Genomic DNA, 23,651 nt, shown 5'->3' on the forward strand with positions numbered 1-23,651 from the left:
TTGTGAATTTAATGTTCTTTATTGGAGAAAAGTGCTATTATCATTATTTACAATGTAGCCAGCGAGTCCTGGCACTTCCTGCTGAAGGCCAGCGTGTCCTCGCACTCCTTGGTCTTGGACCAGCGATCCGCCGGACAATTGTGGAAGAACTGGCGGATGACGCAGGCCAGGACGACACTGGACTTGGGATCGCAGAAATGCTGCGACATTTGCTTGAAGATGGGCTTCGACAGGAACATGGAGGTATTCTCCTCACCTTTAAAGAAAAATAACAGTTAGCGAAGCAATTCCAATTGAATAACTGAGTACTGCGTACTTTTGCCGTGACAGTGATCGAAGGCGTTGATCATTTCCTTGACATATTCCGGATCATCTGGGAATTTAGCAGTGAAATAAGCTCGCACGGCATCCATGTCCAAGGCATTGTCCTTCATCAGGTTCAACTTGCTGAAGACGCATTTGCCGAAACAAGTGCCACGGATGGCGCGATCCGCCGTGATGTCCACCAGTGCCTCCTCGTTTTGGTTGGCCAGCGTGAAGTTGGACTCCTTGGCGCATCCTTCGATGACATCGTTGTGTCCATCGGGATGCTTGCAGCAGTAGTGGATGTGCTCCTCATTGATGGCCTCCGTATTTTCGCAATCAATTTTGATGCCATCAGCCCACTAAAACGTGTGTTTGTTTTATATAAAGTATAGACAATGTGTTTTCCATGCGAAGAACTCACCCAAATGAGGCTGAAAACACTCAACAAAATGGCGCACTTCATTGCTGCGGCGCTTATACCAAAATCAACGCACTTCGACTGCTTTTATAGTAGTTACCCACATGTCATTTAAATGAAAATAGGAAATCGCTGCCAATTTGTGCCAAATGTCTAGCCATCAGACTGTCTGCAAATGTTTCTTTTTCCGCTCATTTAATTCCGCTCATTACAATGGACATTTGTTACATTTAATTAAGCAATCCAATTTGGGTTTAAACGTATTTATCGCAAATAATGAGCACGCATGCTTTTATAAATGTTATGAGCATGGTAAATTAATAACATTCGAAGAGCAATGGTCAACTTTGTTTGTTATTGCACACTTTTAATTCTGGTGGCCGTTGCAAAGGCTCAGGATAATGAGGAAACCTCATCGGTGGCCACTTACACAGGTGATTTGACTGAGGAGCAGTGCAACACATCGGTGAGCTTACTTCAAATTATTTTTAATTTATATTTAAATTTAAATTTCATTTAGAGGGACGGCTGCTGTTCCGAGCTTTATATAGGGGAAGAGGAGGAGCTGACCAAGTGCTTCGTCATACACTCCACCAAATTGCCAGCGGATGGGGACACTGACGTCGGCAAGACCCTGAGGTTTCTATCGGTGGGTCACTGGCACTTTATGGTATATAATCATTATAGTATATGGTGTGCATCTCCCATTTCAGTGCTTTGTGGAGTGTATCTACAAGCAAAAGAAGTACATTGGCAAGAGCGATACGATCAACATGAAGATGGTCAAGCTGGACGCAGAGAAGACCTATGCGGATCGGCCCAAGGAGAAGGACTATCACATTGCCATGTTCGACCACTGCCGCAAGGATGCAGTCGGGGTCTATAACCTACTGAAGGCCAGTCCTGGGGCGAAGGTGCTGCTGAAAGGAGCTTGTCGTCCCTACCTATTGATGGTGTTCATGTGCATCAGCGATTACCATCAGAAGAAGGAGTGTCCCTACTTCCGCTGGGAGGGCACTGCGAAGGCAGGAACCAAGGATCTGTGCGAAAATGCCAAGGCCGAGTGCTATCAAATAGATGGCATTACACTGCCCACAAAGAGTCCTGCCTGAAAGAACACAAATAATTGTAGTGACTGTAGCAACTGAATATAGAAACACACATATGTCATGTAATAAAATTAAGCTCATAAACGCAGTATGTCTTTTAGTTTTAATCACACATCAAAACACACATAAATTATTCGCACTGATGAGTCACTTTCAGATTCGCTTGGCTGAAGTGGCGGACCAGGATGGGCTCAACAAGCTGATCCGATCGCCAGGTGTCAAGTGGTTCGGCAATATCCGTCCGAAATTCCGTGGCAAGGACTCTGTGTTCCACTGCTATCAGACCTACAGGATATTGGCTCTTTGCCGGGAGACCTCCGCACTGGTGGCCTATGCCGAGTTCCGCAACTATCCTTCCATCGCCGCTCTGCCCACGGATTGCTGGTTGGAGTGGCTGTCCACCAGATACTGGTACTGATACAGCTGCTTGAATTGTTCCATAGATCATATATCATATTATATCCTGTAGCTTACCCATGTCCATCAGCTGGCTGAATGCGCTGTTCTTCAACTTTTGCATCTACAAGCGCACCTCCTCCGCGGTGCTGGCTGAGATCATAAAGGACGTGCTCTACAGGGAGAGCAGGGTGTGGTTTCTGATCGCAGTAAGGACTCCGTATGTGCCACAGCCCAAGCACTTTGTGGAAACCTTCGATGACTTGGAGAAAATATCCCAGGTCTTCTATCCACTGGAGTACAGCATGGACAAGAACAACAACACCCAGTCCATATACATTGTGGATAGGTTCGTCCTGTTGCCGAGGATTACTTACCGCAAGGCACTGTAAGCTCTGTTATGTTTCTTGTTTAAATATTTCTTCTAAATATCAAAAGTGTAGTATATGAAAGGCTGAAAGTGCCTTGACTGATTTGTATAGAGTATTTAAATATGAAAGGCATTCTAAAAAAGCAGCAGACTAATCAGTTTGTCTCAAATTGATGTTGCCTACTAAGATTCAACTTTTATAAATGTTAAGTGTTAGATGTTTTAATAACCCTTTTCATATATTTCAATTACTTCCCTTGAAGGGCCGAAGATAACGACGATATTATTGCGATCCAAGAGGTCGAGAACCCAGAACTGCGAGCGGAGCTGGGCGACTACTATATCGCCGAGGAGGTGATGGCACAGAATCCGAGGAGCATGCTGGTTGTGGCCGAGATAATCAACCAGTTGCAGGAGTCCGAAATTGCCATCTTCCTGTGGCTGTCCACGGATATTGACATTCTGTTCTATGTGCGCAACTACCAGATGGAACAGTTCGGCAACCTGGTGAAGCCAGTCGATGGCAGGTCCTTCCACTACGAGACGATGACGGTGTCGTAAGTGATCTCCCATGGGTTCACCTGAGAAAAGTGTAAATCCTTACACTTACCGAATGTCCTGCAGATCGGTGCAGCGAAGGGCGGAGGCCAGCATGTTCACCGCAGATGCCCTGGATGATCTGGATGCGGTGACGATTCTGGGCGGACTGCAGAGGGTTGACAGCGGTATGAGGTGTGATTATACATTGCCTTTTTGTGAGGAAACTATCCTCATTGATTGATATTTTTGTAACAGCGTGGCCAGTCTGGGTAAGATGAAGGTCAGCTCCATTGGCGGCATGATTGACGACACCAATGTGGCGAACGAAAACAAGTTTTTCATGCGCGAATGCCTGTACTCCAAGTTCAAGTTCATTCTAGAGAGTGAGTTGTGTTGCGAACTCCGGTTGCTTGGTGCATACTTAACTTTGGTACATACCATCTAGAACTACACAGCAACGATTACTATTTGCGGCACGAGGAGAGCGTAATTAACTTTATATATCCCGCCGGAAAAGAGCCCGCGGGTGCGGCAGCCATGGCGGCGGCCTCAAACGTTTTCCTTCTCCGGTGCATTGTGGCACGACAGGATTTCCCACTGCCCCGCCTCTTCAACGCCATGGTGACCATGTTTTGCGCCTATCCGGATAGGGACTACTGCATGATGCTGATGACGGCGAAGCACAAAGCGAGCAGGAGCTATCTGGAGGTGTTGCGTTACTTTATGGCAAGTCACATTTCATTTAAGTCAACAAAATAATATGATTAGCAAACCGCAGCCAGTGGCATCACGGCCCAGTAATGTGTCCAGTCTGGACGACGTATTCATCACACATCGCAGCACCATCTTCGGGGAGATTAGCCTGTACAAGCTGGAGAAGGAGGATGTGTCACAGGTGCACAGCCTGAGTCTGGGCAACTTGCCCAGCAACACAAAAACGCCCAATTCGAGCAGCACCAGCTTCTCCTACTGCTCCAAGGTGAACGAGCGGGAGGAGCTGGAGCACGAGCTCCATGTCCTCGATGCGATCATGAAGGATGTGCTGGAGAACGAGTTCAGTGAGTTCGCGATGTTCACGATTCGGTGTGGCATCTCCACGAGATCGGTTAGGGAAAACACTGCGATTGGTTTTGTGGTGATACGAGAGTTCCATTGTCATGACCAGCTCTATGAACACTACCACCTGCCCAAGCACGAACATCATTTGAATCGACGCAGGGCCGAGATCATATCGCTGCGATTGCACCCACTTTTCCTGGTTAGTGCCGATCTGATATTTAGGGACTTGGCCAGGAAGACAAGCTTTTACGACTACTATTTCATTAATGCGGTCGACGTAAGTGAATACTCTATTTTGGGAATAAACTTTACTTTACTTTAAATCAAATTACTTGGTAGGGCTATAAGTACAGCAACGACTTGAAAAAAATGATGATGGTCATAGAGCCGAAGCCCATCAAAAAGGTACCGGTATTTACTCGAATCCAGGCGGATCAGAAGAAGTCGAAGAAAAAGCTGGATCTACCCTTGCCAAATTTCTCCAGGGATAATATGATCATCTATCGCCACAAACTCAGCCCGGTTAAGTGGTTCACCAACAGCAGGAAGCTGGTCATCATTGGATTCAGTGCAGTGACGAAGGCCTTTCTGCGACAGCTCGTGTTCCAATGGAACAGCAAGGAGTAAGTTATGAGTGCGAACTCCAATTTGAGCCTACGAGCCGGATACTTCCCTAGTTTAAATATGCACGAATCTTCTCCTTAGCCACAAGAACTCGGAGAACTTCACCTGCTTGACAAGGCTACAAGTGACTGTGATCTGCAGGGCGGGCATTGTAGAGGCGGACTATGACAGCCTGTTCAAGTGTCCTTATTGCACTAGTAGCCTAGGATGCTATCTTTCGTACCGGAATGAGTCATGCTACGTAAGAGATTGCTGTATGCGGATTGATTTGCGATACTGGGTGCACTTTGTGCCCGGAAAGGTCGAAAAGGTCGATAGGTAGGATAGTCATAAACTTATAGAACATCGGTTTAACAGTGTTTAGTGTTTGACAGAGAGAAAAAGTTTGTGAAGATTGCTAACTGCGAAATTTACTACGACACGCTATTGCTAATGTGTGACCGGATGTTCGTGCTCCGTTGCGTAGATCTGCCGGTGTACTCGGCACGTCCTTGCAATCTCGTCGAGATTAACTTTCGGCTGAACAAGTTCCTGCTCTTCTACAAGGTGCGTGCTCTCCTGGAGGATATGCCGCGAACGTATTTGGTCCTGGTGTATGGCAACAACTTGCACACCTACGAGTGCATTGCCTTTCTCATTGGTCACGGTGTGGATTGTTCGCGTATGGTGTTCGTTCAGCCACATCGCGTCATTGGAAGGGATGCGGATGCGAAGGAAAAATGTCCTTACTGGGACGAGAACTTGCAAATGATCCTAGACGACATGCTAGTGGAGAAGGGAGTCAATATCTACACGGACTACGACTTTCACCACTACAATATGCACAAGTCAACTGACTTCATTATGGAGGTGATATTTCAGCATTTTCCCAGTCGAAAACAGGCCACCTTCGAATGCGACCTCTTCATCTCCTTCCAGGAGGGACACCTCCACCAGCGGCACAAGCAATGTGAGTACTCTCAATTCCTATTCCTATCTTGTTGAAAAGATGACACTTTTTAGGGCTAAGGAATGCGGGCATCGAGCTCGAAGGCAATGCAATCCTGGTGAACGAGCGCTACCAGACCAATGATCCAGATGTCTATGCCGCTGGCAGCTTCATCAAAATGCGACGCACACCCAACTACCAATACAAATTCGTCAGTGAGAGAGAGTTGGCCCGCAAGGTACTCACCTTTGTTTCTACCAACCTTACAATGCCCAATTCAGTTTTCCATTGCTGGCAGATCTTACATCATCTGGGCATAGTGACGGACAAGAATTTCGAGAATCGCTTCGCTGAGCCTGTGCTCTTCCAGGCCATTCTTCCGCTGCGCTACTTCATCACCAAAGTGACCATGCCCCGCAGATACCTCGTCTCCCAATTGCCTGTCATAAAGAATTGCAATCTGACCACGTATAAGAACCAAACCTTCTGTCGTGTGGGACTTTCAACGCGCATGCTGGTGGACGAGATTGTGGTTGTGACGAAAAAAGTACGACTATTTTGTGCAATAACTATTTCATTTCAGTAATTGTATGATTGTCACTTTAGGAGTGCCATTTGGACTTTTTGCTGTACTTTTGTGGCAAGCACGAGTTGCTCCTGAATAAGATGAAGTCGCGCTATAAGGCGCACTTGATTCACTGCTTTCTGAAGTTTTTCCAGGAGCCCTGGACAGAGTTGATCATGCATGATGACTTCGAGGAGCTTCAGGCGGAGAACAAGGAACTGCTCAGCCCCATGGTTATTTCGGCACTATCAGTGGGTTCATTGAATCCTCTGCAAAGACATTTCACTTACACTTTGATCCTTTACAGCGTCCAAGTCGTGGAGCGCTGGGCGAATTGACGGATATGGATTTCTTCACGCTGAACAAGCGCTACATCGAGCTGAAGCTACTGTCTTTCCTGAGGGAGCATCGAAGAGACTTTCGTCACCAGTTCGCCCTGCCCGAAGACTTTCTCAAATTGGACCTGGCTGAGTACGAGAGATACTTGGATGCGGAGGAAAATGATTTGTCATCGGACATGAGTGAAACATAGCAGTTTCAAATGCAAAGCAGTCCGGTTGTGTACTTTCCGATTTTTATGTGCAGTGCTCAGAGACTCAAATATACACATTCAACTTATTTAAAAAATAAAAAATGACTACCACTCAAGAAATATTAATCGCCATCGCGGGTATTAGGGATCAGAGGCGCATAGAAGATCTCTATGAGGCGAAAAAAACGTCGCACTTTGGGGAGAAGGAAACGCCGCCACTGGATACTCTATTCTTCAGAAATCAGGCGCAGCGATTGATTGTCTATAACAAACAGGAGTTTCACCTGCTGCTGGCCTACGCCGAGTTTGCCAACCATCCAAATATTCCGGTGCTAACCAGTGATCTGTGGCTCCACTGGCTGAATGTTCGCTTTTGGTAAGCTTTTCCAAGCTCCAAGACTCCCCTAATGTATGTACATAACTCACCCAATAGCTTAGATCTTCCCATCACGCTGCTCAACGCAATATTCTTCAACTTCTTCATCTGCAAGGATGGCCATCCGGAAATGCTGAAAAAGGTCATCTTGGAGGTCTTCTACACGGAGCACTTGGTCAACTATATGCTTGTGGTGAAGCCACCAGATTGTCAGCCAGGCCAATACGATTCCATTCAGGCCTTTGGCACGACCTTCTACCCCAAGTACTCAAAGGTCTCGGAGCAGAAGCATCTGCCAGCGGTCATCGTCATCCAACGGCGCAACACCATGCCAGTTTTGTCGTTTCGCAAGGCGCTGTAAGTTCCAAAGCTCCTCAAAATCTTGTATTCCCTCTCCTCCTTTACATAACCTTCCAGACCCGAGGACAATGACGATATTGTTGAAATGATAGATTCCGAGGATCCGGAACTGCGCAAGAAGCATGGCGACTTTTACATCGCCGAGCATCTGCTGAATGCGGAAGGTACCGATCATAACGATAAGATCATAATAGCTGAGGTGCGTTGTCCTATTTCCCATCCCTCGAAACTTTCTTTAGAGACATGTTGCAGTTCGAGGAGGAGATTGCCGATAATGTCAAGGGAGCTGGCCTAATGTGGCTATCCCAATCCCTGGACATCAAGGTGCTGGCCACCAACTATCACTTCGAGCGTTTGGGCAACTTAGTGCGCTACACGCCGGGTTTTAAGCACGCCCATGTGGAATTCGAGGTGATGTGAGTGATTGGAAGGGAAATCTTCTTTCATATGTTACATTTTGATTTAGCTCAGTAGATCACAAGTCGTATAAGGAGTTGTTCACAAGAAAACAAATGGAAGAAAGATATAAAACGCAGGTGAGTCTAATTAACGAACATGTACAGCCTGATGCGCGGAATATTTTATTCAAAAAGTACAAGCACATTTACGAGGGTAAGTTACTTAAGGTTGTGAGGGTTTCTATACTGAAATCACATATATTTGCAGAACTTCGCAAGGGAGTGTACTATATGACAGCGTATCAGGACAAACTGGAGATCTGCTTCGATTTGCCAGAGGGCGAGAGCTTGACGAGCGAAAATCGACTGCAGTGCTTGGCAAAGGCCTCCAATGGATTCCTGCTGAAGATGTTCCAGCTGCATCCACTGGTGCGCTACGAGTACACATTCTACTCCCTGTCTGCCATGTTCAGCGCCTTTCCGGAGCACGATTACTGTGTGACCCTGGTGCCGGTCAACGTGTCCACGAGTCCTTGCCAACGGGAGCTGCTCCGTTTCTTTCTGGTAAGTGCAAAGGGTAGTACCATCGAAATTCCGATGGAATTTCCTTCTTTCTCAATCCTCAGCCAGTTGCCCATCGTCCGAGCAGCACTGTATCCGAGAACCTGTTCGTTGCCCATCGAAGTACGCTGTTTGGGGAGCTCCGCGTCCATCGATTCGAAAGCCAGGAGATCGATGAAATCAGAATCCTGATAAGCAAGCAGGCGCGCAAAAGAGAAAGCATGTCCGAGGATGAGGATAATAACGTGCTCGACGACTACACCGAGGACGTTCTGGTCATATTTGAATTCATTATTAAGGATATCCTTGAGAATCCCATGAGTGAACTGACCTGTTTCACCATTCGCTGTGGCCAATCGAAGAAGCACACCGACTGCCCATTGGTTGGCTTTCTAATACTCAGGTGGTATTGAGACTCGTCTAAAATATATTGTACATAACTAACTTATGTTTCTATTTAGTCCATTTTTGGTATATGACGATATAAGCAAGGTGTTCATGATGCCAAGAGACCAGTTTACGCTGACGCACAAACGAGGCGAGATCGTCATGTTTCGGCTGCATCCATTTTTCCAGATGTGGTGCAACCCGATCCTACGCACAGTGGCCTTGTACGATAACTACCGAGAGCTGTACTACATACACTTCTTTAGTGTGGGTTAACTATCATCCATCAGTTGTACAAAATGTGAGCGTATCTGAGAGGGTTCCTTTGATTTCCAGGGTATCTCGCTGCCCAACGATCTGATGTACAACATGATGCCGGTTGAGCCGCGTCGCATGAAGAAGAATCTGTTCAACTACAAGTGCTTTTCCTTCAGGCGCCGCGTGGCTGTGGGAAAGATGTCCCAAACTGCCAACATCGATATCTGCACCAGTCGCATGCGACTCTTTTGCCACAATCTGCAGCCCACAATGCACATGGGTGGCAAGAATTCCCTGGTCATCGTCGGCTTTTCGGCCACGAGTATGGCCTTTTTGCGCACCGTCATCTTCGCTTGGAATTCAAAGGAGTAAGTGCATATTGTTCTTATAGTTTCTATGATAGCTTAGTATCTTATTCAACGCCTAATAGTTTGATTAATTATAAGAAGTACAACTGCCTGCCCATGGTGGACATCACGGTTCTGGTGGGACATGGAATTGTGGAATCGGCATATGACTGCGACTTTTCGTGCAACTACTGCGCGGATGGCAGGAACTGCTATGTGGACACTGGCAACGTGAATCCTTTCGTGCGGGACACCATGCAGCGGATGGATGTGAGGCACTGGGTGCGTTTCGTCTCCGGAACTATGAAAAGTATAAAGAGGTGGGTGACTACTCTATTACACTATAGTACTACTTATAAATAACCAAAGTTTCTTCTACTTATATAGTAACTCTCCACACTTATATCTCAATGTTCTGTTTTTTCAGACAAGAAAAGGTGCTGGAGCTGTCGGATGGCTGTCATCTGTACTACGAGAAGCTGGTGCTGATGGCTGCCACAAGGTTTGGCTTTGAGGACAAGGAATTTAAGGGTCATCCGATACCCATCAACTACGTGGTCAACAATCATCGCCTGGACAGGATTATCTTCTACCACAAAGTGCGTGAGATGGTCGAGTTAATGGATTCGTACAACATTATAGTCTACGGATACAATTTGTGCATCTACGAGTGCATTCACTTCTTGGTCACACATGGTTGCAAGGCCCAGAACATCACATATGTGCAGCCTCACGTGCCGATGATACATGAGGAAATTGGCAATCCCGAATTGGATTGTCGTTTGGATCCGATTATCTTGGATATGGTAGCTGACTTGGGAGTCACGATATACTTATCGACCGACTACAGCCAGTTTATTTTGAGTCAAGATAATATGAATATTGAGAAGGTGGAGCTGGTCATGCATCCATCTAATAAGAAGATCGTGCTGGACTGCGAACTCTTTGTCAACTACAATGTGAATACCATAAGTTCGGCTCTGGAGAATGGTGAGGCACATCAGCATATCCATTCGTACCGATTTTAATTTTTAGTTTATTTTACCAGTTCTCACTGATGCAGGAATTGAGGTAATGGAAAGGAGGATCGTGGTCAATTCGCGATATTGCACAAATGATCGCAATATATTCGCCGCTGGTAGAAATATAATCATGATACCGAAACCCAACTTTCAGTACACCCACTGCAGTCCGCAAGAAATGGCCGAGAAAGTGAGTTTTCATCTAAAGTTACATAGTATATATATTATATAGTATATACAATCTGAGCTTACTTAGTTGGCCTACGAATTGAACATGGTGAAGGTAGTGATGCAGTCGCGATACTCCAAGCCATACATGTTCACGGGCATCCTGCCAATGGGCTATCAGATCATCAAGTTCACACAACCAAAGCCACTACTTATAGGCCAACTGCCTATCGAGTTTTCCGAGACCTTGACTACCTACGATGATGGCGACTTTTGCCGCATTCGACTGAACAAGAAGCTGATTGTCATAGAGATTGTCTGCGTCACCAAGAAGGTAAACAGTAATTTCAATTGTACAGATCAGATGGTTTATAACATTTTTGCAGCCGAAGAGACTGTACTTCATGGAGTATTTTTGTGGCAAACACGCAATGCTCCTCAACGATCTGCGCGGTCGCTTTCAGTCAGGTTGGATACAGAACTTCCTGGAGTTCTTTAAACAACCCTGGACGGAGCTGCTGATGCACGATAGGTTCGAGGATCTGCAGTTGAAGAACCGCAGACTACTGCTCTCCATGCTGCTGATGAACAACAAGGATAATCCCAGGAGCAGTTTGGAGAACACGCAGCGACAGAAGCTGGAGGAAAATGTGATCGACTTTGTGCGCACTTATCGTAAGGATTTCACACACGAATTTGCGCTGCCAGAGGATTGGGGTGTATTTAATCTATAAGTACTACAAAATGGGTATAGAGAATGATAATATACGGAGATTTGTATTTATATGTGTATTTTGTATTGCATACAATGCCAAATAATTAAACCAATTGCAAGTTTTTACATTGCTCAACATATTAAAACTATAAATAATTAAAAGCGAAAGCTTTCATTTGCGATTAGCCTAAAGATGATTTGTTATTTGCGGTTCATTCTGTTTTTTTTAGTTAGCTAGCTCGATTAGTATAACATGTTACTCATTAGGGCTCTCTCGTTGTTAGCTTAATTACACATACATAGTATACTACAAGGTTACGCGCTTCTAGAGGGGAGAGCAAGTGGAGGCACGCCGTCGACATTGATGGCGCCTAATGGGCAGCGGACTGAGGCCACTGGGGAAGACGATGACATGGTGGTTGAGCTGGCCTCATATGCCCTGTAAGTACCGCCGTAACTCCTCCTCAGTGTCGAAGATCATGACGGGGAACGGCGATCCTGGCACGAATTCGCCCGCCCATTTCACCTCAACGCGATAGTCACCCGGTTCGGTTGGATCGTACTGCAGATCATAGGAAATATGATTAGTTATCTGTAGCTCCAGCGACATATAGCAGAACTCACCTTGCACAGGATGGTGCGATCCTTCTGGCTCTCACGCTGCATCTCCACGCGGAAGGCGCCCTTGGGTCCGCGTACCCGAACTGTCAGCTGACCAGCTCCAGCTCCTCGGGTGTCGCAGATGAAGCGCGACTGGAAGGTGGCCAGCACGCCGTGCTCGATACCAGGTCCATAAACGCGCACCTATTCGATTAGAGATAAGTATTAGCTAAAGCATCGATTATGGAAAGATCTGTGTGTCAACCCACCTTACTGGCATCCGGTGCACCGGCCACTTTCAGGGCAAATGGCGAGCCGGGAACATTTTGTCCGCCGTACTTGATGGTCAGCAGATGGCGACCTGGTTCCTGGGGCTTGATGTTCAGGGTAAATGTGGCATCGCCATGATCGTATAGTTCACAGTAGGCCACTTTACGAACACCAGCACAATGGGCGGTGAGTTCGCCGGGTCCTGCACGCCTGGTGTCTATCCAGGACTTAATGTCCTTGCCCACAATGCCGTGACGCAGTCCCTCGCCGGAGGCTATTACCTTGGTGGCATCCATCGAAGAGCCCACTGCCACCGTAAGCGGACATCCCTTGACCAAACGACCGTTCCACTTGACAGATAGATTTAGAGTGCCAGTTGTGGACTTCAGCGGAGTGTAGGAGGCCAGCCAGATGTTCTCGCTTGGTCTCGGTTGCGCCAGACTCACTGGCAGCGATGTGCTGTCCTGGCTGGTGAGGATCACCTCCGGCCTGCCAGCCGGCGCATTGGAGGCATCGATCGTGAAGTGGGCAGCCTCGCCAGCCTGAGCTGCAGCCAGACCGCGACCCATTAGCTGAACCTTATCCGCCGCCTGTTGACCTGTGACGAAGGCACTCCTGGGGCACTGGGTGATGGTCAGGCCGCTCCAGGTCAAATCCAAGTCATGCTCGCCGGCGGCCAGGCTCTCGCCCGTGATGTTAAGGCACATCTTGCCGTCGACCAACTTGTCCACGGGTATTTCGATGCCATCGATGCTGCAAACCAGTTTGCCCGGTCCCGCGTTCTCCACATCGAAAACAATGCGAGCGGGCAGAATCAGCCGGCCATCGTGATCAACGAGGGTGCCCCAACCACCCACCGGTGTCACCTTGTTCGATTCCACGCAACTGATGTGCCACGGCGAACCCGGCAAGCTTCCGCGGTTCGGACAGCTGGCGCGTATCTCGTATTTGCCCACGGACAGAATTGTGTACGAGATGCGCCACTCATTGTTGCCCAGTGCCTTGATCTTGGGCTCTATCCGCTCACCATACTCGTCCAATCGTTCGATCTGCACATTTGGCGCAATGGGGCAGTAGACCACGAAGGATGCCTCCTTGTTCCGGTGGCACACCTCCAGTCCGTGTCCAGCTGCACGGGCGTCATTCCGGACGCCACTGGACGAGGCGGTAAAGTTCAGCGGCGAGCTGGGAATCGTCTCGCCTCCGTACATAAGGGTCAGCTTGTAGTTGCCCGGCTGCGAGGGCACAAACTCCACGTTGTAGACGCCATCCGATTGCTCGCTAATGAGCACGGGAATGCTCTGATTGCTGGGCGAGATGGCGAAAGCCTCCAGTTCAGCGGTTCCGGCATTATCCGTGCGTACTGTGAAACTATTTGGACTGTGTAGGGCCAGTGGTTCCTTGGTGACCCCTTGTGTGCTGACCTTGCTGCTGTCAAAGGATTCACACGTAAATGGACTGCCGGGCAGGGGCTTCGATTGGTGGAGTACCTCTGCAAAGAAATCAAACGGATTAGATACTCAGTCTAGAGAAAGCAGTGAAACCGCTGACTTACCAATGACACACTGTCCGGGCTTGTTGATGGTGAACTCCGCCTGCAGGTGTCCGTTCTTGGTCTGATAACATCGCACCGGTAGAGCTTGTCCGCCTGGTCCGGAGACCACCACATCGAACTCCCTGGCTGGCCTCTTGACTGTGTCGATGGCAAAGGAAGTGGTCTTGCCCACTCGCGACTGATACAAGCCCAGTCCACTGACGCTGATCTCCTTGCCAGCACTGGCGGGCAGCACATTGATCTCCAGCGGTTTCAGCGAAATGGGCACTTCGTTGAAGAGGATGCTGATCTTGTGTGGAGCCACACGCGTGGGCTGGTAAACTATCTCATACACTCCAGTTTTGCTAGGTCCGCGAATGGTGTGCGGCACTTCGGTGGCGCCACAACGCACCAGAGCCGATAGGTCACCCTGGCCAGCTTCGTTTAAGGACACACCAATGCTGGCAGGACGATGGCAGAAGGCCTCGCTCACCTCGGTGATCTTCACCAGCGTGGGATCAAAGACGCACAAAGTGCGCGATCCAATGTGCTGACGGGTCTCCCGATCGATAAAGCGCAAGGTGTAGTTGCCGGTCATGTGGGTCCGGAACTCGGCCGTCTGCCGGTTAATCGAATACGGAACCGACTTCTGATCCGGCGAGAATATCTCAACGATCTGATCGTCCGCTGGAAAATCAATGGCCGCCAAACTACCGATCTGGATATGCTGCGTGTGCTGCTGGATGTCCACGCGGAAGGGACTTCCATCCACGGCCACCTCGTTGAAGGTGATGTTCACGTAGTGGGGTTCCGTGCTCTGGGGCACAAAGGTCACGTCGTACAGACCACGGGCACAGGCCACCACCTCTGCCTTAACGGTGCTGCTGTCGGTGGACACCACCAGCTCCAGGGTTCCCTCTCCAGCGCCGGCAGCGTCAACGCTGAAGGTGACTGGAACGCCCAGGTTGGCCGGTCCATACTGCTGCTCCAGTCCACTGATGCTCACCCTGGAGACGTCGAACACGTTGCAGCTGAAGGGTGATCCGTTGATGTGCTGATCGTTAGCTGTCACACTGATCAGGTGACGACCCACGGTGGTGGGGCGGAATGAGGCGGAGTAACTGCCTCCGTCGTGCTGGCTCAACTGGCAGTGCTCATTGTCGCCCGATGGCGAGGTCACAAAGATCTGCGGCTCCACGCCCTCAAAGCCCTCCAGCTCAAAGGTGTTGTCCATCTTGACGGCCGCCTGCTTCAGGCATTCTCCCATGGCCATGGCCCGTGGCAATCCCATCGAGGGCGAAGCGGCGGCAGCGGCGATGTGACAGCTGAATGGTGAACCCGGCACCGGATGTCCATTGAATCGCACCGACAGCGAGTGGGTAGCCGCCTCCGTGGGCTTGAAGTTCACCTTGAATCGGGCATTGCCCTCGGATTGAACAAAGTTGGGCACGTTCTTGCCATTGACGGCCACAATAATCTCCAGATTGCCGGCACCCGCCTGCGAGGCATTGATCCCGAAGCTCACACTCTTGTTGACCACGCCAGCACGGATATCCGTGACTATCACCTTCTCGGCGGAGTAGGCCTTCAGCAGAAAGGGACTGCCCTCCACATGACCACCGCCGGGCAGACGAACCTCCACCGAGTGGTCGCCTACTTCCATGGGCTCAAATTTGATATTGTAGCCGAGGGTGGACGAACCGAGTGGGTCTATCTTCACGGGCACACTCCGTCTGGCAGGACCAAGTACCTCGACCGTCGGCTTGGTGTCCGACTCCACGACGAACTCAAACAGTCGACCCACGCTGATCTTGTCCATGGTCTCCGGCGACTGGATGCGAGCGGCAGCTGCCACGCGGCAGGTGAACGGGGATCCCGGTACATCCTGGCTATTGAAGCGCAGCTCCACGGTGTGACTCTCAGCCTCGCGCGGCGTGAAGCTGATGGCATAGGTGTGCTGACCCTGGGCTTGGGCTGAGGTCGGTACCCGGCCGCCGTTGACGGTCACCTCCAGGTTGCCGGGTCCGGCCTGGGATGTCTCCACCAGGAATGTGACTGCCTTGCCCACCGTGCCACTGCTCACATTCTTCACCTTGATGGCGCTGACATCGTAGACCTAAATTGGCATTTGGATTTACATATGTACATTCCAGATCGAGGATATAACATAGATAAGATTCGGTACTTACCTTGGCTGCATATGGACTTCCGGCGGTGGGTAATCCGTTGACCGTGACATTGACCCGATGCTCACCCACGACTCTGGGCACGAACTCCGCCTTGAAGACGCCATCGGCGGACTGATGCACTTGCGCCGGAACCGATTGGCCAGCTGGTCCTGATTTGGCCAACGATTGGCGTGCGTTGTTGTTTTTTTGTTTGTTTGTTTGTTTATCATTTCGATTGGATTTTAGTATTGATTAATTATTGCGTGTTTGATTTGATTTTGATTTTGATTTTGATTTTCGGTTGCGACGCGGCCGGAAACGAGTTTGAGATTGATTTCGTTTGTTTGTTTTGTTGAAATTCGATAATTGGGCAACGATTCAGTTGGGTCAGATGTGTGTGTTGGGTTAGTGTTTAGTTTCAGTTTTCAATCGCGGATGAAGCGCAAAAATTTGGAAAAATGTTCACTTGATTAGTCATTTTAATCTTTAATCTTTAAAATGGGTAGTTTTTGGATAGTCGGGAAATTGTTTGTGATTAGTCGTGTTTTTTAGATTAGTTCGAGTCATTTACTTGGAGTGCGGTTAGTTTGATTGATTAACTATTGTATTGAGTGTGCCAGAAAGGGTTAGTAAACTGATATGTAGGGCAGGGGTCAGAGACAATATGGTCTAGATTATCTATAGATATAAGTAGAGCAATCCCAAGTGGATCTGTACACTGCATACAGAGCACTATGAACGAGCCTGCTGGATATACTTGTACAACCTATTGAGTTTGTTTTAAACCATTTTCTTTATTTTCATTCGAGTAATTCTACACATTAATCAGTATGAAACAAATTAGTAAACAATCGGACATTAGTAAATACTTTGTTTGTTATTGTCTTGGCATTTGGAGACTCATTCTGGGGTTATTTTGTGGTTCGGACTGTTAGCGAGTATATATACACCTGGGGGACAGTATATATATCAATATATTTGTTTGGGGAGAGCACGGAGACTACACCCTCGTTTAATAGTATAGGTAATATAAGTATATGCATAGATTTATATATATTCTAGTACAAAAGTTTTCGCCGTCCTGAAATATAATACAGATACAAAAGTGAGCAACATTATTACAAAAGGACATATAATTACAAACAAAGGTAAGACACAATCATAAATGCACACAAAACACACAGGAGACTAGTAAGCTGGCACTACATGAGTAATAGCAACTATATATGGTTTCTATATGGGGCTAAGATTCCATAACTGGCATATTTGCATAAATTCTAGGACTTCAGAATACCCAAAACAAAACCCGCACGCATTGGTTTACAGTCGAACTTTCCTAAGAAACCATAGTACTTAGATATATGTATGTCCCTATTAATAAGAAAAATAAAATATCTTTAAGGTTTAAGTAGCTTGTGGGATCATCTTTTTCTTGAATTTATACAATAAGGAAACCTGCAAACACAAAAAAAACCACATTAAAACTTGTTATGCGACACATACTCGTACACTAAGCTGAAGCTCTTTAAACGAAGTTCGACTGTAAAAGCAAATGATGCATGTGCAACATAATTACAAAAGCACGCAGAAACTACACGACAAGGCTGCGCATCTAATAAATCCAGTATCTAAGTGCAGCATCTTGGCTTTGGACTTTGCTGGGATTCTGCTGGTGACTTCAACCACATGTGGGTCTGGTGAATGGAGGCGCTGAAAAGTGGGGCGTGGCATGCTTGGGAATTTCCACAACGATTTCCGCTCATACAAATTGCCTGTACAAGTTTTTGTGCGTGAGCTGTGAGCTGTGAGAGTGGGTGTGATGCGGATACAGATACCGGTGCAGATACAGATACAGATACAGATAAGTGTTGCAGATACGAGTTTGCAGATACGAGTTGCAGATACGAGTTACAGATACAGTTACAGATACGGTTACTGCTACCATATACGGATATGTTTATGCAAATGGATCCAATCGAATGCGAGCAGTTCGCTTAGCAGACACAAACAATAAGCCAATCGAGCAATTAATTTACGAGCCTTACAACTAAAACCAATGCACAAAAACACATAAAGGGAGGGGGGAATGAAGGGGAATCTGGGGGGCATATAACCCCACACAAACAGATGACTTTTGGTTAGCTGAGGTGGGATTTTGGGGCCCAAGGAGCACTCCACTGGCCACCGGTGCCTACATACCTTCCACGTTCACCTCGATGTCCTCCAAACGGCCGCCATTGTGATTGATTACAAAAGAATTGGTCTGGTGCACGGGTCCTGGGCCACCCAAGGACACCTGGGGCCCGGCCACGCCCCCACTGATGCCGACCGTAATCGGACAGCCGGGCACGGGCATCTTGTTGAATGACACGTTGATCGTGTGCTCGCACGACTCCGTGGGCACAAAGGATACCGAAAATCTGCAAGAAAAGATACAAAATGTTAAATTGCCACCACAACATTTAAGAAATGTTAACAGAATACCAGATACCCCTTAAACACTTATACACAATACTGTATGCATGTAGCTCTCATTGAAGCTATCAAATATAAACGTTCCAAATGTAGAAGAACTTTTGATAGATGATAATAATTTTGATAATTGAATAGAAAATTTGGTACTCATACCAATTTAAGCAATTATAGTAATAAGAAAATAACAAAAGCGCAATAAAAAGAGAAAACTAATCAAATTATCATCATTAGAGACGAAAATAATTGCACTCTAATACGAATAGCAAGTAAATGAAAGTTTAAATTGCCACAAATAATTAATTTGGTCAATTAAAATCAGTGGACTCACCTTGCACTGCCTTGCGGATGCACCTGCGTGGGAATGTTCTGTCCCTTGGCCGAAATCGTGATCTCCAGGTTGCCCTCACCGGCATCGCCCGCATCCACGGTGAACTGCACCGGGCGTCCCATGGTTCCCCGCGAGACGCTGCCCACCACCACCTTGCTGGCATCGTATGACTTGGCCAGGAAGGGGGTGCCCTGGACGGCGAATCCGTTGTACTCGACGTTGATCGAATGGCCACCGACGGTGGTGGGCGTGAACTCGGCGGTGAAGCCAGCGTGGATATCTCCGGTCACCCGGACGGGTAACTCGCCCTGGGGACCGCGCACACTGACGGCCAGCTCGGCAGCTCCACCTCCGCTCACGGTGATGTGAAAGGAGGAGGGCCGATTGACCGGGATCAGCTCCAGATTGGTGAGATTGAGGAGCACTCGCGAGGTGTCCGCCACGGCGCAGACAAAGGGACAACCGCGCACCGTTTCGCCATTGAACTTGATGTCAATCAAATGGGACTTGGCCTGCTCCGGCGTAAAGGAGACCAGACAGCGACCGCCGCCGACCACCTGGACATGATTGGGCACCTCGCCCTCATTGATGGATATCTCCAGCTGGCCCTCGCCGGCGGCGCTGGCATCCACACGGAATTGGCACGGCTGGCCGACCACGCCGCCATTCACCTCCGTCACCTGGATCAGGCTGGAGTCGTAGACCTTGGCGATCAGCGGGCCGCCAGCGATCTTCGTGCCGTTGATGGACGCATCGATCACGTGGGTGCCCACCTCGGTGGGCACGAACTCGATGCGAGCAGCACCATTTGCCGCCTCATGGGTGACTCTGGCGTTCAGCTTTGACTTGCTAGGAGTCAAAACCGTCGCCACGCACTCGCCCTTACTCAGGCTTTGTCCAGGAGGCGGCAGTATCTCAAAAACCGCCGGCGTATTGGCGGGTACCAGGCGCGTCGATTCGCCCAGAGCGGTCAGGCCGGGTGAGGACATGATTTCAGCGTGCCACGGTGAACCTGTAATGGCGGAGATAGAGCGAAATGAGTCAATCGATTATTATCTGGAAAGCCATAAAGATTGCTTGGCAAATTGCATTTTAAGGAGCTAACTTAACGATCAGCGTAGAAAATAACGATGTTTGACCCCAAAAGGAACTGTGTCCATCTGCAACTTAGGTAATTTAAACGAAGTGCTTCAAGATAATTTACCACTACTCCCCAGTTTGATACACTAAAATTGGTTTATACCTGGCTACACTTTAGCGCAGCCAAAACTTTACAACCCAACCTCGCATTCTTTAGTTGACAAGGTTTCCGCTGCGACTTTGCATTGTTTCTCGCTGCGTCTCATTATAATTGTCGCAATCTCAATCTGTGCCGCCTCGTTGCCGGCGACAAGTGCGTATCTGTATCTCTAGCTCTTGCTCTGGCTCTGGCTTTGTATCTGTATCTGAATCTGAATGCGAATCTGGAGCTGGCGCTGGAGCTGCGTATCTGTGCCTCGACTTTCCTCATCGGTGGGGCAGCATAGTCTAAACATTAACTGTGACTGGTGGTTCAGGAATGTTTCGAAATGAGCCCGAAAGCATCATTAAATCGTTTCGAGGAGCCGCAATCGAGTGGCTCCAAAGCCAATTTGCGATGGTGGGGCAGATTGGCAATTGGCTCGTTAAACGCTCGCTTATTTGTTGGCACTCGCATCTCACTACTCACTACTCACAACTTATAGCACATTTTTATTGGACATGGTCGTCTTTTTTTTTTTTTTAGCATTTTTTTATGTGTTTGTTGCCTGGCGCTCAAATTTACTTTTGTTTGCAACTTTCCATGCATTTCTCTTTTAGCAATTGTTGCACTTTTCCTTTTAGTGCTCGTTTGCACTTGCTGCCGTATTGCTGTGTTGCTGTATTGCTGTATTTTATGGCTTTCCATGAAAATCGCTGAAACGGTCAGTTGCCAGTTCAATGGAAAAAAAGTCGAGTTGCAGCACTGTCACACAACTCAAACTTGCTTCGATTTGTGTTCTCCAGCGCTGCTCGACGCGACTTTTCTTTGCCTGGGAAAACTTCAACTCCATCACAAAAACTCAAATTGAAAAAGAAAACAAACACTTTTCTATTTGCCCGAGCTGTGAGAATCTAACAGTGGCACTGGCACTCTTGCCATCCTCTAGCACTTTGGCCCAAAACACTTTTCGTAACTGTTTCCGACTGTTTGTGTTTGCTGTCGGTATTCTACCAATTGGGGCCATCATTAATCAGTTATCGCACTCTCATAACTCGGCGGCCAGAGTTTTGCCAGCGGCTATGCAAAAAAAGATACAGTTAGACGACCGGCGATCCAAAGAGTCCAACGCACCCGACAAAAGTTGGTCGACTTCCTTGCGCTGCGAGGCAAGTTGTAAATTGGTAGTATGCGAATAGCAAGTGGCTAGAGCAACTGCAATTCGACCAAATGAAAAGCGGCCTTTAGCCGTTTTTTGCTATTTTTTCTGCCGCTTTTTGCCGTTTTTCTGGCCGGTTTCCCAGCTGGAGTGCTAATCGCAGCGCTGAATTATTGCCTGGCGGTCGGAGAACAAGTGCAGGTATGCGGCATCTAACGCTGTTATTCAATCTGCATAGGCATCCGCTGAGTAGCAACTACATATGTATATACACTCAACTAAAAGCCTTTCACAATAAACTCTACTACTAACTTGCAGCCTTTGAGAGAGTTACAGCTCGTTTCATTTTGAGCTTAAGTTCGTATATGTTGTCAACAACTAAACCAGTGTAGATATATCTTAGAAAGCCATCTTCGATGATATCACACAGTATGTGTGTTTCTTTCAGTGCACACACTTGTGTGTTACTTTTGTGCCTGCGGTTACGTGACTAGCCGCAAAAGCCCGTTAGATGGCCTGCAGCTGTCGCAGAGTTCTGAATCTAAATCTGATTCTCATTTATATTCGAATTCCAATGCTGAACCCCAAACTGAGCCCCAAACGGAGCTCCAAACTGAACCCCAAACTGAACCTGACCGTTACACCAAACTATTTATCGAATGTTACAAAGGGGGATTTACGTTTTGGGTGCTGGAGACTGAGGAGCGATGCTGTGGACAGTGCAAGATGAAGATGGCTGGGTAATCAAAATCCAAAATTCTTTTGTCGTTGATCTGCAGAATCAACAATCGAATCACAATCGCTGGCGGCACGTCTGAACTTGAAAGAGGTGAAGATTATTTCGTGTAGCGATTATGTCAGCGCGTTGTAAATTATTTATTTATGTGTGCATTTTTTTGTTTTTTTTTTTCGGTTTTGGAGCTGCAATCTGAATTTCAACAAGACAACAACGATTAAGCGAAAACGCTTATAAGAATTTGCGGAGCGTTGCACAAAATGACATCGCGGCACGACCACGATTCGGCGCACGTTTTAATCGCGTTTTTACCACACGACACTTTAGTTCTTTTCCCTTTTTCGTTTTATAAGTTATTTATATATTTATAATCACTTGAGTTGAACTCCGGCTCTCTGTGCTTTTTCGGGGGGTTAAATGGGGTATATGGGGTTAAAGGGGCGCGTCGAAAACCAGTTTAATGCTACTGCCTTTCGACAATTTTCGTTATTAAATTATGCACAAGCCAGACGGGCTGGCAGTTTCACTTTGAATGGCGCTGGCTCATAAAAATCCCAAACAGCCGAACTGAGCCGAGCGGAGCTGGAAGTGGGAATGTGTGCCAATATGCTGAGCGGAAATGGCCAAAAGCGGCGGGTAAAAGCGGCTAAAGGAGGCTAATTCCGAAGCGATGGAGCTGAAGGGAGAGGTGTGGCCGCCACTCATTGTTAAACATATAAAAAAAAAGAAACGAAACGAAACGAGACGACGAAATGCGGCCAAACGAAATCGAAATGTTTGCTCACGATGCCTAAACTTTGGCTATAAGTATAGGTATATGCATATATTTCGTGAGCATCAAAATCGGTGGAAAGTGGTGGACGTGGACGTGGCCAAGAAATCGCAATCTGGCCCGAAGATCTGGCGCGCCCTCCATACCAAAGCAACGTACATATGTAAGTACCTGCTCACCTGACTGACAACCTATCCCAACGGGTTTTCGGCTGCAGCAGGAGCAGATATTTGATTTCCGCCCAAGCCGACAGATATATGGATGTATATAGATACACAATGCACTGGCATGCAACAAGTGTGCCTTGAACCACATACAGCAACAACAACAACAGGAACAGCAACAGCAGGAACAACAACGGCATGCCGCGGATGTATCTGTGTATCTGTATCTTGGCCAAGAGTGCAAGTTGCAGTTGGCAAACCAAGATGGCTGCCCCCTTTGTCACTGCGGAAAATGGCTAATGAAAATGCCATTGCAATGCGGAGACAGTTTTCCTTGCATTATTAATTCAGCTTGGCCAAAACACTTAGCCTCGTGCAAACGAAAACGCTGCCAGTTCGCCGTTGAGTCGAAATATTTCCAGCTTAAAGGTTCATTAAACTGGTTTTTGTTCGCACAAGAGACCCCGAAAAAAAAAAACAGAGAGTGGAGGGGCGCATATTAGCATATTTCTTTGGCTTAGAAATCTCCGACACGGAATCTTTTCGATTCGCTTCACATTCCGGCAGTCCAATAAATCGTTCTATAGTATTCATCTTTTTGCTATTTGTTGGTATTTACGCGTGGGGGTTAGAGTTTCGTGCTTAACACACAGTTGTTCACTTTTATCGAATTCTCCGCTAGTCGCAATCACAATCACAAATTCGGTGCGTTTTTCTTGCCAATTTTCCTGGCGTTTTGCGAACCGCGTTGCCGCCGACGTGTCAGTTTCGTTTGGAGCGCGATCTT

At 47.7% G+C, this 23,651-nt stretch overlaps 5 protein-coding genes across 17 annotated transcripts in view; 3 read left to right on the plus strand and 2 right to left on the minus strand.

Moving 5' to 3' along the window:
• Positions 1 to 1,117, minus strand: LOC6531321 (general odorant-binding protein 68). Its single transcript, XM_002092089.4, has 3 exons — positions 728 to 1,117; positions 317 to 665; positions 1 to 256 (listed from the first exon to the last, which is right to left on the minus strand). Exons 1-3 carry the CDS (start codon positions 767 to 769, stop codon positions 48 to 50), a joined length of 600 nt encoding a protein of 199 aa, XP_002092125.1. The 5' UTR covers positions 770 to 1,117; the 3' UTR covers positions 1 to 47.
• LOC6531322 lies at positions 1,062 to 1,924 on the plus strand. Its single transcript, XM_039372498.1, has 3 exons — positions 1,062 to 1,190; positions 1,245 to 1,373; positions 1,438 to 1,924. Exons 1-3 carry the CDS (start codon positions 1,062 to 1,064, stop codon positions 1,834 to 1,836), a joined length of 657 nt encoding a protein of 218 aa, XP_039228432.1. The 3' UTR covers positions 1,837 to 1,924.
• Positions 1,902 to 6,973, plus strand: LOC6531323 (cilia- and flagella-associated protein 61). 6 transcript variants are annotated; one of them, XM_002092091.4, is made up of 14 exons: positions 1,904 to 2,244; positions 2,303 to 2,617; positions 2,863 to 3,156; positions 3,224 to 3,331; positions 3,395 to 3,522; positions 3,585 to 3,865; positions 3,918 to 4,475; positions 4,538 to 4,821; positions 4,904 to 5,140; positions 5,197 to 5,771; positions 5,825 to 5,988; positions 6,049 to 6,297; positions 6,357 to 6,566; positions 6,623 to 6,973. In XM_002092091.4, the coding sequence occupies exons 1-14, from the start codon at positions 1,976 to 1,978 to the stop codon at positions 6,845 to 6,847; spliced, it is 3,897 nt and encodes a 1,298-aa protein (XP_002092127.3). In that variant the 5' UTR covers positions 1,904 to 1,975; the 3' UTR covers positions 6,848 to 6,973. The 6 variants fall into 6 exon arrangements, with proteins under 6 accessions (XP_015051244.2, XP_039228420.1, XP_039228421.1 ...); XM_039372485.2 differs by having other exon boundaries at positions 2,157 to 2,256; positions 2,308 to 2,617; XM_039372486.2 differs by lacking the exons at positions 6,357 to 6,566; positions 6,623 to 6,973 and having other exon boundaries at positions 1,903 to 2,244; positions 6,032 to 6,169.
• LOC6531324 (cilia- and flagella-associated protein 61) lies at positions 6,939 to 11,508 on the plus strand. 3 transcript variants are annotated; one of them, XM_039372494.2, is made up of 14 exons: positions 6,939 to 7,223; positions 7,281 to 7,580; positions 7,641 to 7,782; positions 7,836 to 7,999; positions 8,050 to 8,195; positions 8,250 to 8,545; positions 8,608 to 8,948; positions 9,004 to 9,196; positions 9,266 to 9,555; positions 9,618 to 9,854; positions 9,962 to 10,524; positions 10,583 to 10,746; positions 10,813 to 11,058; positions 11,111 to 11,508. In XM_039372494.2, the coding sequence occupies exons 1-14, from the start codon at positions 6,949 to 6,951 to the stop codon at positions 11,456 to 11,458; spliced, it is 3,705 nt and encodes a 1,234-aa protein (XP_039228428.1). In that variant the 5' UTR covers positions 6,939 to 6,948; the 3' UTR covers positions 11,459 to 11,508. The 3 variants fall into 3 exon arrangements, with proteins under 3 accessions (XP_039228428.1, XP_002092128.1, XP_039228429.1); XM_002092092.4 differs by having other exon boundaries at positions 8,608 to 8,945; XM_039372495.1 differs by lacking the exons at positions 6,939 to 7,223; positions 7,281 to 7,580; positions 7,641 to 7,782 and having other exon boundaries at positions 7,922 to 7,999; positions 8,058 to 8,195.
• Positions 11,499 to 23,651, minus strand: part of LOC6531326 (filamin-C) — a 23,168-nt gene continuing 11,015 nt past the window's right edge. For 2 of the 6 annotated variants that reach the window (XM_039372479.1, XM_002092094.3), the window contains 7 exons: positions 18,815 to 19,826; positions 18,211 to 18,431; positions 16,033 to 16,181; positions 13,865 to 15,959; positions 12,309 to 13,801; positions 12,064 to 12,243; positions 11,499 to 12,001 (listed from right to left, as the gene is read on the minus strand). In XM_039372479.1, the coding sequence (XP_039228413.1) occupies positions 11,870 to 12,001; positions 12,064 to 12,243; positions 12,309 to 13,801; positions 13,865 to 15,959; positions 16,033 to 16,181; positions 18,211 to 18,431; positions 18,815 to 19,826 (5,282 nt within the window). In that variant the 3' untranslated portion in view covers positions 11,499 to 11,869. Of the gene's footprint in view, positions 12,002 to 12,063; positions 12,244 to 12,308; positions 13,802 to 13,864; positions 15,960 to 16,032; positions 16,182 to 16,785; positions 17,093 to 17,122; positions 17,467 to 18,210; positions 18,432 to 18,814; positions 19,827 to 21,872; positions 22,265 to 23,483 lie in introns of those variants that run through there. The other 4 variants (XM_039372481.2, XM_039372480.2, XM_039372482.2 and 1 more) reach the window with 4 other exon arrangements.

The sequence above is a fragment of the Drosophila yakuba genome, chromosome 2R, assembly GCF_016746365.2.
Source record: "Drosophila yakuba strain Tai18E2 chromosome 2R, Prin_Dyak_Tai18E2_2.1, whole genome shotgun sequence".
NCBI lineage: Eukaryota > Metazoa > Arthropoda > Insecta > Diptera > Drosophilidae > Drosophila > Drosophila yakuba.